Genomic DNA, 16678 nt, shown 5'->3' on the forward strand with positions numbered 1-16678 from the left:
AAGAATAAATTTTAGCATGTACAACAAAAAAAAAAGCAAGCAAAATAATGTTTAATATTTTGTAATAGGCGAATATGATATAAAACAGTGGGATAAAATTTATAACATATTCTCCTGTTACAAATTTCAAATTTTAGCCTTAACGAGCGATTTTTAAATTTTATAAATACAAATTTTAATATATTGTAATAGGAGAATATGAGTGAGATAAACTATATGACATGTTCTCCTATTAAAAAGTTTCCAATTTTAGCATAGCCAAGCCATTTTCGTACATATTTTTAATATTTTGTAACAGGAGAACATGCTTTTAAAGAGTGAGATATATTTATGATTATTTAAATTCACACCCCCTGACAGTATAGTGATTTATGACATATGTATAATTGACATTATTTATGGCAAGAGGACGGGTTATATAGATAATTTTAACTATAAAAAGAGTGGAAAATTTAAACATCAGAAAAAAATCATTTAATTCAAAAGTAAAAATATTATCACCACCAGGATACGAACCAGCGTTCCTTGGTTTCAGAGACAAGTGCTATACCCTCGCAGCTACACGGGTTATTAATGAAATATTATGATTTTAATTCTTACCTTAACTAAATATTAAATTAATTGGTAATTTTATTCTGTAAGAAAAAATAGGATAGAAAATTAAAAAAATAAAACAAAATTTAAAATATTAACGATTTTTATTTATTTATAACAGAAAAAAAATTATATTTTCATAAAAAATCATATTGTACATTTTCATAAAACAAATAAACAGAGATTCTTCTTTTCTTATTAAAGTTTTTATATAAAATAAGTAAAATTCTATCACTTTTATATAATAATAATAATAATAATAATAATAATAAAGGGTATAGCAAGATTAACGTCTGATTCGAACTTCTTGCGTTTTTGATGAAAAAGAATGAATAGTAGAAACATTACTCAAAAGAATTATGATTGTCTGAATGCACCCATCCAAACGACTTAATAGGGCTTTTCATTTTAAAATCACGATTCACATTTGTTTCGTACTAAATGATTTATAACCAATGTGATAAAATGCATAACAAATATCTTCTATCTTAGTCCTACTTATTGCTGTCAGTACGAAAAAATAAATTCTGCACTTGCGCATATGACATGATGAAAAGGTCTATGGACTTTACTTTAAAATACTGTAAGAATAGTGCCACCGTTCATGTATGTCAGTTATTAGTTTTAGATAAGCTTAAAAAAAGTTATGACTTATAAGTTATGTTAGGAAAAACTTCAAGTACCAAATTTAAGTGTATTATTCAGTTATGGGTATCCGTATCCAAATTGCCCGCCTATTTCGAATTTTTCGACATATTGCAATTGGATTATGGGCCCTATCTGGTTTAGCTTTAGTTGGATGTTTTTTGTTATATTGGCTGTATGGAGGGCTTTTGGCATTCCTATTGCTCATAGCTGTATTCTTAGGTCTTCTTTATCAAGCTGAGGATCATCTTTTATATCATCCCGAATTACCTCCCCATGCACGAGCATTTGTGCCGATGCCAACGATGTTTGGTTTACCTTACGAAAATTTATATATTCGTAGCGGTGATGGAACCCTGTTACATATGTTTTTTATCAAACAACCAGATGATCGAATTATGAACTGCCCAACAATCGTTTTCTTTCATGGTAACGCTGGCAATATTGGACATAGGTTATCCAACGTCGCTGGATTATATCAAAATTTAAAGTGTAACATATTGTTACCCGAGTATCGAGGATATGGCCTATCACAGGGAAAACCTAGTGAAGAAGGTTTATATATGGATGCAAGATCAGCTTTAGATTACATCACAAGTAGAAATGATGTGAATAAATCTGAAATTATAGTTTTTGGAAGATCTTTAGGTAGATATTATGATCAGTTATTCATTGATTTAATAATAATAATATTAATCTCAATAAATCTAAACTGATTCCATTTGTAGGTGGAGCTGTAGCTATTGATTTAGCATGTCGACCAGAATATGCAGATAAAATATGGTGCATAATTTTAGAGAATACTTTTACAAGTATTCCAGAAATGGCAAAAGTATTTGTGCACTGGCAATGCATTAATTATTTGCCATTATGTTTTTATAAAAATAAGGTAAATATTGTAAATTAAGTAAAATTGGCCTCCTTGTTACCCCACTAACCATTAGAAATATTATTTATAAGGAATATTCAGGATAGGAATATTTTAAAAGGGATGGAGTATAACCGAGTGGCTTGAGTCTCACTCAGGGCGAAGAGGCAGGGTATCATTGTGCTTACTTTCTATTGGCTCAAAAAATGTTTTGAACGTTTTTCCAAAGCTAAACCGTTAATATTTTTGGTTACAGTTTTTATCATCATATAAAATAACAATGTTGAGGGTGGCCGTATTATTCATATCAGGACTTGGTGATACTTTGGTACCATCCAGAATGATGAATGAATTACATTCAAGATGCGGTAGTGAATTAAAACAGATTATACAAATTGTGAATGGTACGCACAATGAGACTTGGACAATGCCAGGTTATTATAAGCATATTGCATGCTTTCTACAAAGCAATATAGATAAAAAAACAATTTTGAATCCATCCAGTAATGATTCGTCAATAACACGAACGTGGCAAAATATACAGAACATATAAATTATATTTTACATATTTAATTATGTATTTTATTAAATATGAGTTTTGTCCAAGTGTATAGAATATTAAAAGTGCGTATTCATATTTTTTTCGTCTAGTTTTAAGCATGTAGGACGGGCATAATTATATGCATTTATAATTTATTTTTTTATTCATTTAAGATTAATTGTTATGTAGGTCATTAATGTTTGTAGAGTAAATGGATAAATGTCAGAAACATAATTGTTGAAATAAATACCACGATACTCGAAATAAAATTGTATATCCAAATATTTTATTTAAAAATATTGATATTTCGATTACAACGCATCATCTTCAGTAGCTAAATTTATTCAAATGACAAATTATGAATAAATTTAGCTCTTGACGATGTTTGTGTTGCAATCAAAATATCAATATTTAGCTAAATTTTTGCTAATTTTATTTCGAATATCATGGTATTTATTTTAATAAATAACTATGTCTCAACTCGAAGTCAATAAAATTCATTCTTATATACCAGAAAAATGAAAATGCCTATTTTAAATAAATTAAAACTACATATTTCCATAGACTTATATTAAAATTAGTGCTGTTTAAATGTTCCTCATATGTAGGGATGGTATCAGAGACGCAGTAATTCAATACTCTTTCGTCTATGAATGGCAACGATAAATCGATATTTAAAAAATACCGGTTTTAAATAATGTGACCAAAAAAAAAAATTGGTAACATGCCCTTTTTTTATACAAAAAATCCACCGTAGGCTATGTCGATATTGAAGTCGTATTTTGCCATTCTTATACGTGGGCTCTGCTCAGCTTTCCATTCTTACCTTTATTAAAATATTTTTTTGAGTAATATTATCGGTCTATATTTAATATAAGTCTGTGCATATTTTATCATTACAATTCGAGCGAAGTCTTATACAAAGACTTAAAATTTAATAATAATTGATTTTTATATTTTTTATATCTTAATTACCAAAGATAATGATTTTCATCCTAATTTATGACAAAAATTTTGTTGAATATTTTTCTAAGTCAAAACACTAAAATTGGGAAAAAAACACAACGGTACTCCAGAACCATCATTTTTAAAAGATAAATTCACATATATATTTTTTCTCTAGGGCCTGATAGAGTGAGATATTTTTTGAATTTTATAACATTTTCAAAAGATATTATACATATGCTAGTTGTTACGTCCTCGAAAGTTAGGATACCTTTAATTGCAAAAAATTACGGTAAACATTGTCTAAAATCAAATTCTCAAAAGATAAAAATTATTTTTTTAAAGATAGAAGATAATATTAAGAGTAATTTTTATTCACTGCTGCACTTTTGGTTTGTGGCAACACAATAATGCGATACTCTACAGTAAGTTTTGAAGCCGTATTTTTTGCTGCGCACATAATCTATTGTGCTGCCATAAGCGATTTTTTTGTGGCACACTTTCATTAAGCGTGCGAACGGCTTTCACTCAATAATTCTTAGACATTATAATAGTTACTATGACTGAATATATCAAAGCATTCAGAATTTTGCAAAAGAAAAGAGCACCATATAATCAGTTAAAGGCCGCACAACTATGTGCTTACGTCAATTTTGAAAAAATTCCGTATATTTACCGTATTTTTAGGGCTGTATACTTTCGAAAACATTATCCAATAATGAATGAAATAAAATACTATTAAAAATATACAACATATGACAAATAAAACTTTAATATTTTAGCAATTAACTTCAATACCTAAGTATTTTAACAATAAATAAATATTTTTGACAAATAATAATAATTACAATAAATAATATTAATAATCAATCTTAGGAAATTAAGTAAAATTTATATTTATTTTGATTTAATTTGTTGTAAACTAATTTTTTATTTTCTTGTGTTAAAGCCTATTCTATAGTTAAGATTTTCTCGTTTTGTAAGCTAACGGATGCCAGAAACAAGCACAGTACACCGCTTTCTGTAATAAATATCAATAGAACTTTTCTATTGATATTTCGGACTAAATTATTTATAACCAATGTGATAAAATAACAAATATTTTCTATCTTAGTCCAACTTATATCCGAAAAGATAAACTCTGCACTTGCCCTTATGGCATAATGAAAAGGCCTATTAAGACTTGCGCATGCGTCCAACATGTGATTTTAATTATAGAATGGGTTTACTAAAATCAGTTCTTGCTACTATCTATACATAATATTGAAATCTTCGAGGATTACAGTACGGCGCTTTCAGAAATTTTCAGTGATAGCTATAATACCATGCGTATATTATGATTGCTAATCTCAATATATTTTTCCCCACCGTGTGAGCATATACAATCGTACACATATAATATTAAAACTAAAGTTAAAACCATCATGTTGAACATCCAAAAGCGCTATGAATTGCGCAAACCCCTTGTCCTCTGCCTTAGGATAAGAACAACTAAAGCTACACTGTAAAGTGCTTATTCTGCACTATAGGGTCCATTAACGTTCAGTCAACAAATGTTCAGCAATTTTAATTCAGAATAGGAATCAGCACCAGATATTTTTTACCCTCTGAAATTGAACCCTTCGATACTAAAAAATAATTGGTACTCGATAACGTAATTTTTAAGAAAGTGATTTCGGAATGAAAAAAGAAGATATGGGAATTAGTATAACTAGTATTTAATCTTAGAGAATTATGACTTGAAAGTAAAAAAAACTTATATTAGTAAATGACTTGTCAAATGGATATTAAAATTCATTTTTCCTTCATAATATGATTACCACAAACAGTGACGGATTAACCATTAGACGGACTAGGTAACTGCCTAGTGGCTGCCATCGGTACGGACCCCGGGGAAAGGATTGCGAAGACTAAATAAAAAATAAATTTTTTGAGAAAGGCCGCACACAAGGGGGCACCAAGTTGATTTATGCAGTCTAAAAAAAAGAAAAAGTACATTTTTATAAGAAGGATCGCACAAAAGTATTTACAAAGGCCAATGCGATGTACAAGAATAAAAAAAACACGGTGCGCTCTAATTTTTACATCACCTAGGGGCTCCGGAGAATTTAATTGACCTCGACATGTGCTAATAATTCTACACTGACTATAAATGAAAACTAAAATTTCTGCACAATAAATTGTTGGTATTTTCTTAAATATGAGACAATTTTAAAATTTGTTACTTAAATTTTTTTTTTATTATTTGTAATTTAACTTTGATTTACCGACTGAGGCCAAAAGTCACTCTACTATTAAAAAAATTAAATAACTTGTAAACAAGAATCGATGAAAAACTTGAGAAGAGTGAAATGTTCTTTCCTTGTTAGAGTTCCATATGAAAATGCAATATTAGAGCAACCCAAAGTCTCGTAGGTACCGAAATTGATATTTGAATATTAATTTATGTTACGATGATCAATTAATTAATGAGAAGGAGGGCACAAATAATTTAAAAGAGAAAAAATCGATAAAAAATAAACATGTACAACCATAGTACGAAACTATGATACGATGGATCTCTTGGTAAAAATATTTTTAATTTTTATGCGAAATTTTTCCGAGCACAATGTGTTATTTTTTCCAGAAAGATACCAGCTAAACTCCTCTCTCTCCTTGTAGCATCATCTATCTCTTCAATTATTTCAACGTATTTGCTTCCGTAAGGTATTAATTTTCAAAAATTTAAGTAGACATTATGTCTTGAGATATATTTTTAGTTTTTACATGGAATATGAAATTTTACGCTAGAATGTTTGTCATTGAGGTGGTCTTGAGATTACAGGGAAATCATTTGAACTATTTTCTTCTCCTTTTGATTGTGTTTACGAGGGCAGTCCCCTCATGTCGTCTACCCTGTTGCGACATTTATCTTTTTGTCCATTTCAACTTATTTACTTTCCCATTCCATTAATCTTCAGAATTTAAGTAGATGTATCTTGTAATTTCTTCTTAAGTAGATCTAATAATGCATTCATTAATCGAATCCGAAACAGTTTAGTTCTCATACATCGAGAAAAGGGCATATACTGTACGATAATATCTTTCAAGGATGATCAAAGAGAGAGAGAGAGAGAAAGAGAGCCTTATTTAAAGTGTAAATATATGTAGGTAATAAAACTTATTATTGGGAATATTTTTCCTTGTTTAAACATTTCTTCTTCAAAGGCTCTCGGAAAATTGAATACTCGATTTGTTCCACCCTTCCTGCACTGAAAGAGTGTAAAATATGATCAATATAATGGCTAGTGGAACACCATCCGAAGTTCTGATTAGAAAAATTCTAACTAGCAACCCAAAGGCACTATGCAAATAGAATTTGTTTCAAGCTCTGGTCGAAATTTTTCTGATAACAATCTCTGATGGTGTGCGAGTGAGCTTTTTGCATGATAAATCCAAGTTTTATTAAAATTTTTGTATTCTTTATTTTTGTAAAAATGAATTAAATGTATTATTTAACAAATAAATGAAATTTAAATTATTTAATTTTTAAATGGTAAAGTGATTTTTGGTTTAGCTCATACATTGTTCTTTATTTGTATCTCTCTTAAATATGCCATTTAAAGTCATTAAAAGTGCCTGATTACCAAATACAAATAAGTCAATCATCGTTGTAAAAATTATAAAAATAAAAAGTAAAATTGAAAAAAAAAGTTGTTTTATTTTATTGAAAAAAAAAACTTTTCCTGGATACTTTTATGGAATACTTATATACTTGTATGTATAATATGTACCTTTTGTGACATTGATTATACTGTTATCTACAAGCAAATAGGTATTCTTTTAATTATCATGAAATAATACACCTAATATGATTTAATATCAATAACAATGAATATATTGTACTATTATACTCTTTGATCAATAATTGGCTTTAATTTTTTAATTAAATATTCTGAATTATCCTTTATTAAATTAATTTATTATGTTTCTAGGCTAGTATAGTCGAGGAAATAAGGCAATTGACCATGGAATCGACTCCTCGTCAGTAGATTTTTATGGGATCCGGTGAAAAATGTTTGTTTAAGTGTACTCAAAAAAATTTTGATAATGCAGAAGTACCCTACTATCGGGTACCACATTCTCTTTATTTAATACTAGCTGTGAACTACCCGCTTCGTTCGTGGCAATTTCAATTTTGAATACAAAGATTATTGTGTTATAACTTTCACTTCATATGCCGTCACTTATCCTCCGATTTTATTATTTGAAAATATTTCTTGAGTATCATCGCTGAAATAATACATTTACAGAATTATTAAATTTTGACGATGACTTATCTAAATGGAGTCTTTGCTCTCATATGGGTCCTCATTTATTCCTTGCACACCCTCAATTTTTGCGAGAACCGATATAGATCATTTATGGATATCTCAATTAACTATTAAGTCAATTACTAATTAAATAAAATTGTTAATCAATTGTTTTTTAAATGTTTTAAAATAAAAACAAATAAATACAATACATTGGAAGTAATAATAAATATATGTGTACAATAATAATTTGCCCTTTAAATAGTTTTTATTATCAACGTAGGTCAGATTATGAGTGAGGGCAACGACCATCATATTATATGTGTGGAGTTTATGATTATCAATAATGAAGACAACAAGCAGATTTTGAAGCTGTGCCCACGACAGTCGCTCATTGGGCACTCCGTCTCTTAAATGTAATAAATTTATATATACATTCATTTTTCTTCAATACACGTTTTTTTCATTGTTGTGTTTAATAATGGATTTATTCCGTATTTTTTCTTTTTTTATTGTGCTTATACTAGGTAAGTAACAAATTTTTTATTTTTTTTAAATATAATTTATATTATTTATCTATTTTTTAAATATTAATATTATATTTATAAATCAACGGATTTTATTATATTTAAAAATTAATTGGCTTATGATTATGAAGAACAGTGGGAAATCCGGTAAAATTTTCAAATTTTTGCGTTAAATTTTTTTCCAATTGGTCTCTTAATTAATTTAAGCCAACTAAACTTTTGTGACAGGCGCGGCTTTAAAATCACTTTGCCAAAGTGCAAAATTTTTTGTTTAAGAATTAGATGACATGAATGTGGCTTTCTGAATTTCTTTATTTTACTTTACGATTTTCAAAATTATTGGTTTATTTATAATTTTCAATTTTAGTTTAAAAATTTTTTGTTTTATTTTTATTATATTTTTTTTAAACAGTGTGCCGCATTTAAGATGAAGACATTATCATATTTTCGTTATTTATAGGAATATTTATTTGAAATTTTGCACAGTAATACAACGTTTCGTAATTCATAAAAAACTCCCAGTATTTTTTGCTCAATATTTTCAACAATTATGGTTTGAAACTTTTCTCAAGTTTTGAATACCCAAGATAATGTTAAATTAGAAAAAATTGACAGATGGAGAAGTGGAAATGTTCTTCTCGAATTTTGGACGAAAACGTCAATAGAGTCTCAAAAATAAATTTTATAATAAATGTAATACACTGTATTACATATGCATACCATGTGTATAAATCACCAGGTCCGTATTTAGCCCCTTTATCCCTTATAAAAATTAAAGATATAATTACAGTTAAAACCCTAAATCAATGTCTTTCGAAATTTCTGAAGTAGATAGATAGGGGACCATAGAAAGTTGTTACTGTCGTAAACTTAAACTTAACATTTTTTTAAATATTTTGTGAAGGTCCTCAATTCGAACACTTGAAGCCCGAGAAATTGTTTTAGGCTTACATGCTCACACTATCATTTTAGAAAATTTTTATTGTTTTTGCATCCGTGTATGGAAACTAAATTTTAAAAATTGTTGAAAAACTTTTTTTCTCATTAAAACGATATCTACAGTAGTGTTGAATGGGCTATGTCAAAAATTTTTTGTAGCCCATTCAACATTACTGTAGATATCGTTATCGTAGATATCGGCTACCCATTATCTTTATGCATAGGGAACTTATTTTTGCTAAATACGGACCTGGTGATTTATACACATGATATTAAAGTGCATATGTAATACAGTGTAATACATTTATTATAAAATGTATAATATATAATAAGCACGTTTATTAAAGATTTTTATAAAGAAAGAATATAAGATAAAATTTAAAAAAAATAAAAATACATTGATAAAATAAATTGTATAATTCATTTCTTAATAATAAATCATAATAGTTGTCTTTTAACACATTTATTAAAAGCAAGAATTTAATTAAACAATTAATTCTTTATCAATATACCGGATGTTCAATGTAAACTGTTACAATCTCTTATTATAACGACTTATAGTAGCTACAAAAAATTATTTCAAAGCCGCATAGATGAGTCTGCCCATAAAATTTATTTTAGGTGTAAAAATTCGAATAATATTTTTTTAAAAAAATGTTTGAAATTATATTATTACCGTCTTTTATAATCTTGCAAATTGGATGACGTAATAATAAATCAAAGTAGGATGTATGATTTGTAAACATTCAATTTGACATTTGACATATTTACATTTTATGTGCATTTAATATTAAATCATTATAATTTAATGTAGAAAACTATAATTTTAATTTAAAATGTTTACATTTCGGGAACCTTACACTTAAGACAACTTTCTCCTCTAAACGCTTGGAAAATAGGTTAATGTTTGGGAATCCCAAAAATCAGTAAAACCAAATCAAAAACAAAATTCATTTGACTAAATAAAAAAAAAAACCAAATGGAACTAAATGGCAGTATTTGAAATAAATTGTCATTTTTTGACCAAAAAATAATTGCATTAAAAATTAGACTTAATTTCTAAAAAAGAAAAAACTTTATTATGCACTTTATCGTAATTAATAATGTAAAATGTAATGAAATGTAATAACATGACTTGACACATGTTCTAACAAATTTTTGAATGCAATATACGAAAAAAAAAGAAGGAAGTTAAAAAATGAATGATAATAAAATTATGAAATTTATATTTATCAATGAATACCATTTAATATAAATATAATTAATTAGTAATATAATAATACTTGGGAGTGATAAAATTAATTAGAACACAAAATTATTTTTAAATCTTTCCATACATTGATAAAAATATCATTATATTTATAAATAATAATTAGTTTCTTTGTTTCATACATATATTCCGTATTATATTAACAAGCGGCATTATTTAGGCTTTCGTATATAATTTGATTGAACTCTTGTTGCAATTGACACATAATTTCGTTTATTGCCGGATCAGTTAACATCATGCATCTATGAACGACACCAAATTAGTTATTTTATCGGGTAAAGAAATCCGAAATTGTAAACAATTAGATGTGAAATTTTATGTAAAAATTGCAAATAGTAATACAAACATAGGTTTAGAACGTATTTTGATATTCAAACATAAAAAATTATATTTCAAACATCAACACAAACCTTGAGCAGCAAACTTATAAGCAAAATAAAAATGAACTTTTTAGAATAGACATACTTTTGTTATTATAGATAACAAAAATTTGTTCGTATTAACTCCAATCGCTCATAGTAACTTCAAAGCACATTAATAACGTTAACAGAAAATTTCTATTTCTGTTTTAACGTATGAAATTTAACTATATTTTTAATATGCTTTTATTAGCTTGGTATGTATCTATGAAATGGAATCTTTGAACTCACCCACTTCAAAACGTCGGATTGAATAGACCTTTTCATTTTAAAAAGTGATTACTTTTTCTCGTACAGTTTATTAAAAAACTAATGTGAGAGGGTAGCAGGAAAATGCGTCTTTTTCGTTGCGTACTTCATACTGCGCATTACGTTGTCTTTTTTTCGAGAGAAAGATATAGGCGCCGTAAATTCAGCCACGATCGCTTAAAGCTCGGCATAGGAGGTTTCATATCCTTCGCACACTTGCCAGGGCCGAAGAAAATAAAAAAATACAATAAAGACAATTTAATAAGTTTGTCTGATTATCCAGATCGAGATCTTCAGGATTAACGATTTTCTCCATACCTGAAAACATGGCAGTGAAGTCGCCACTAATAGTTAAAAAAAAAAACACGCTTTTGTAGCTAGCTGCATTAAAAAATAGAAAATAATTTCTATTAGTTAATATAAATAAACTGATAAGAAAAAACTCATTTTATCGTAAAAAAGCGTGGGGTGCTTTTTAACATTTTTTTATTATGACTTTACTTATTATATTTCTAATTTAACTACATATTTTTAAATAATAATACGGTACGATATCCTAAAAATATTAGACTAACAAATTAATAATATGTTATTATGAAAAAAAAATATTTTTAATGTTAACATTTCAATTTTATTTAAAGGATTACATCTGGGTAGCAGCTGCGACCTAAACAATGCACGTTATGGTTGTCGAATACAAGGTGGAAGATGTGTATGTGGTATGGCGTGTCTTGACAAATCTTCCTTTGCCTCCCGGAGTTCTTGCATGTCTGCACTCAGAGGTTTGTTTCTATAATTATATTATTTTGGATTAAATAAAAAAAAAAAACAGTCCCATATACGATGACATTATTTTGACTTAAAAATAATGGATTATTATATATTTTAAAAATTTTAGTTTAAAAAATTAATGTATTAGGTGCTAGAAGGGATATTTGTACAATGAGCCCATGTGAAAATGGTGGAGAATGTTTAAAAGTAACGCAAGAACCTGGTTATAAATGTCGATGTGAAGGAACTGGATTTCATGGCGTTCGATGTACCAAATGTAAGTATAACAAAATATATAACAATTACAAAATTAATTGTTTAAATATTCGGTATAAAATACATAAAACATTTTCTATTATTAATAGATTCTTACAAAGAGATGCATAATTTAGATACTGGTTAGTGTCTATATTAACAAATTCTAAAACTTTAGAATGTACTTAAAATTTTTACTCAATTTTTCTAAGCATGTCTAAAAATCCAAAGAATTATAGTAGTTAATTGGAAGACTTGATCAACGGGTTAGGGTTTTACATCAATGAATTTAAAATCCCTTAAGTTTCACTTAAAGGAAATTAAAATATTTCTCTTCGACATAAGAGTTTTTGAAGTTTCCTCCTAAAATATTTGTAAAATATGTTGAGCTAAAAAAGTGAACAAAAGTCCACTTTTGGCTCCATACTTTCAAATGTATAATGAAAAAGAAACATTGAAACTTTAGATTGAAACCTTTTTCGGTATCACAACGGACCCTATGGTCTAAGTGTGTCCCACCCTAGGACAGCCACTCTAACCTAACCTAAATTGAAACTCTTTAAAACATGTATAGGTTCCAAAAATATTTTTGGGGTAAAAGATCGCTACCAGCCAGTTGGCTCGGTGGAAGGGAATTGTTTTAGCAGGATGGTGAATAATAAAATTTACAATTAAAAATATAGATTATATAATTTTAAAATAATTTGGTTAAGTTTTTCGAATCTTAATAAGGGGGAGGTTAACTGTCTCTTCTTGACGATGACGTAAGAATTTGTTTTTGGAAATCTACATAGGGGGAGATGATGGGGCAGAGTAGAACATGGGGCACAATAGAACAACTGTAATATCTATACCTTATTCCAGAACAAATTACACAAAATTATTAAGTCTGGTTAACTTAATAATTCTGTGTAATTTTCTTTGAATAAAGTACAAATATTACGACTTTTCCACTGTGCCATGTGTTCCACTAAGCCCACCCCACCTCCTTATATATTTTAAACTAAAAAAGAAGAAAACATGCAAAATGAGAATGAAAAATCGTGTGATATCATTTGCAACGATATCTTTGTCAATTGCCATCGAATTAATTTTTTATTTTCTACTTTTTAGTATCCCTCAATAAAAAGCATTTTTCCAAAAAAAATTTTTTATAAATCCGACGACAAAAATATTATTTACCTTTTGATACTCTGCACCTACCAACATATATCAGAACCTTTTTACGTACGTTGTCCATTTTTTTTTTTAAATAAATAAATTATCTTTCAATTTTCAGCTTGTCCCAGTCCGCAAAATATTGCAGATGGTGCACAATTTCCATACGAATGCATTGTTATATGATCTCGGGTCAGATCTACTTAATGGAAATTTTTTTATATTAAAAGAACAAATTGTTAATAGTAGTTAATAAGAGTCTAGCTGGAGAATCGAATAGTTTGCATGGGAACAGTAAAATCAAATTTTCTTAAAAATTTTGTACAAACAAAATATGTGTTAAATATAATTAAATTAACTATTTTTTACTTTGTAATGTTTCTAGGTAATGATTTTTAAACGTAAGATTTTGATAATAAAATAAAAATTTGTTTAAATTTATTCCTTGTGAATTTTTTATTTTTACGATTTTACTACTGAACCGATTTTAAAAATCCTTTCACCAATATAAAGCTACATTTGTCACCGATATAAGGGTTAAGTCGTATTCTTTAGGACTATAATTAACTTCCTAGTAACAGGAAGTAATTGTGATGGGTCATGGGTAATAAAATTCGGTCGAGTCGTTTCGAGTCGGATGAGTTTTTATTTTATTTTTTTCCTGATCGATATCGCTCGAACAAAAAATGATATCGACTTCGTTGAGGTGTCGAACGTTAAGCGTATTAACGGCAATATGATTCGAAAAGAATTTCATAATATTCGGCAGAGTCGTTTTGATTCGGTGGGTCGAGTTTTTATTTTTTTAATCTATTTATTATGTAGGGAAGTTATTCGTGCAGACCTCAAGAGACCCTACCCACGGCCTTGTAATAATTTAATTGAAGTTCAAGTTTGAAAAAAAAAATACACAGATATTTACTTATTTTGTTCCTGATTTATTGTTATTTTTTCCTCAAACAAACGAATGTAATTCATTAATGTTACATAATAATTGTGTTTCAAATATCAGTACCCACAATGTACAATATTTTCATTTGTTTTTATTTATTTATTCATTTTTTTTATTTCTTTTTATTAAATTTTTTATATGATAGTTTTTATAAAAGATTTTTCAGAGTACATACAACAAACAAAATTGGGAATTGTTACTTTTCAAAATATAATATACAGTTGTTTTTATTTTATATTTTTTTTTAAATTTTCAAAATTTACATTTTTTTTTAAATTTTTTAAACTTTATTTTAATTATAATATTATGCAATTGTAAAATTTTATTAATGTTATTTTCATCATCATCACATGCTATATGTCTGTGATTTAAGCCAAAAATATATATAGGTGTCTCAAAATTATCGCATTCCGAAAGAACAGTTTTACACAGGATAGATTTTAACAAGAAAGTTTCGTTTAGAGTTTGTGAATCCGATTGATAATCTATCCTTTGGATATCATTTTCCTTTACAAAATGAAATCAAAAAAATGATAAGAAAGTAAATTGTAGTAAATTTTATTTCCGACATTTAAAAATTCTAAATTTACAAATATTAATCGAAATTTATCAAAATTAAAAACGAAAATTAATTCTATGAACTATTATCTCGTTAACGGTACTCTGGATCCAAAAACTGCAAAGGACATTTCTTCTAAGAATTTTGTTCCCTGCAGTAATATGTTCTCCGAATACGATAGTTACGCGACACCCTCAATTCATAGCCAGGATCTCCAATCCTCTAGTTCAGGATGACGTAAATGAATTTATATCATTGTTTATATTAATATTGGTCTGTCTTAAATGCGTGATGTAATGACGAAAACTGAGTTGATGTTTGTTTTTCTCACAGGACTCTACGTACAAAAACTTAATGGTAAGTTCGGAAATTCATTTTTCAACCAGGAGGTTGGGTATGGTGAATATGCTTGGATAGGTTTTTAAAGTTAGAATAAATGTTTTCCAGGCCAAATGAGACACTGGATAGTTTACCCAAAGCCCAATTTTGAACATTAACCCCTGATTTATTGTCATAAGATTTGTTGTTTAGTCCTTTGAGAATTAAATAAATTTACATATTGAATCAAAACTATGAATATGAGAGCCTTAAATGCTAACTTAAATATTACATCACTATTTTTGAAAATGTATTTTTTAAATATGAAAACAAAAGTCTTTAATTTTAATTTTTCTAGGACGTTTTTCTTCCTCCTCGTTCTGTTAGGCTATATACATAAATGCTTCCCCTAAAAGTGAGCCATACTTTATATTTGGTTGATTATTTTAGAAAAGGTAACAATTGTTTCAATGAAGTTAACAATAATGTTATTGATGGTTTGTTATTATTATTAATAGGTCTTAATTTTTTGGTTTCCTTAAAGGTAGATTTATTGGAGTTCTAAAATTTTGACACGGGTTAAGAAGATACTTGCATTTGATTTTCAGGTGAATAAAATATTTAGAAATTAATTTATTAACCACTATCTGTTACCTACCCGCTCCTATTGCCATTAAAAAACACCTTAAGGTGATCACTGAACTATTACAATGAAATAAAAAAAGTCGTATCTCGATAAACACGAAGCGAGTTACGATTGGATGGATACAGATAAATACACAAAGTTTATATGGATGTAATAACTTTACTTCAATGACATTTTTTGGCACTTTAAAAAATAATTTATATCGTATTTCGTTTTTTGTCGAGTGCTTACCGGTTACGAAACAATTGCTTCCGATCTTGCTGATATTATTGCATACGTTTCATAACTCTATTATTTGTTAATTTTAATCGGAAATATTACATAATATACTTTTGTTTACAATTATATTATCATTGATGGTGAGTGTTCGGCCTTGTGCAAGGCAAGCATCCAGCATCCAGCGAATACGTTCTTAGAGAAAATATATCTTAAAAATGCAAGTATAATACATAGATAAAGTAATAAAAGTGTAAGAATTAACTAATATTTGATAAAGTTAACTAATTACGAATGATACAAATTAGGTGCGCGATAGGCCATTACGCATATACATATATGTTACATACATCATCAATATGACCATGGTCAGGGATGGCGAATCTTTATGTATCAACGTGCCTTTTTTTCTAAAGAAATGTTTAATGAGGCCATAGACATTGCCTCATTATGACAATTTTGTCAATGAAATCCATGATGTATTTACAAAAACAAACAAGCACGCGTTTAATAC

General features: G+C 27.9%; 2 protein-coding genes across 2 annotated transcripts; both read left to right on the forward strand.

The window, feature by feature from the left end:
• The first annotated feature begins 1199 nt into the window (after window positions 1-1199).
• On the forward strand, window positions 1200-2803 carry LOC123296529 (protein ABHD13). Its single transcript, XM_044878040.1, has 3 exons — window positions 1200-1887; window positions 1968-2128; window positions 2364-2803. Exons 1-3 carry the CDS (start codon window positions 1302-1304, stop codon window positions 2658-2660), a joined length of 1044 nt encoding a protein of 347 aa, XP_044733975.1. The 5' UTR covers window positions 1200-1301; the 3' UTR covers window positions 2661-2803.
• Window positions 2804-8240: 5437 nt separating this feature from the next.
• Window positions 8241-13873, forward strand: LOC123296536 (neurogenic locus notch homolog protein 3-like). The gene is made up of 4 exons (XM_044878047.1): window positions 8241-8412; window positions 11931-12071; window positions 12209-12337; window positions 13595-13873. The coding sequence occupies exons 1-4, from the start codon at window positions 8367-8369 to the stop codon at window positions 13657-13659; spliced, it is 381 nt and encodes a 126-aa protein (XP_044733982.1). The 5' UTR covers window positions 8241-8366; the 3' UTR covers window positions 13660-13873.
• Window positions 13874-16678: the final 2805 nt, after the last annotated feature.

Source organism: Chrysoperla carnea, chromosome 3, assembly GCF_905475395.1.
Source record: "Chrysoperla carnea chromosome 3, inChrCarn1.1, whole genome shotgun sequence".
Lineage (NCBI taxonomy): Eukaryota > Metazoa > Arthropoda > Insecta > Neuroptera > Chrysopidae > Chrysoperla > Chrysoperla carnea.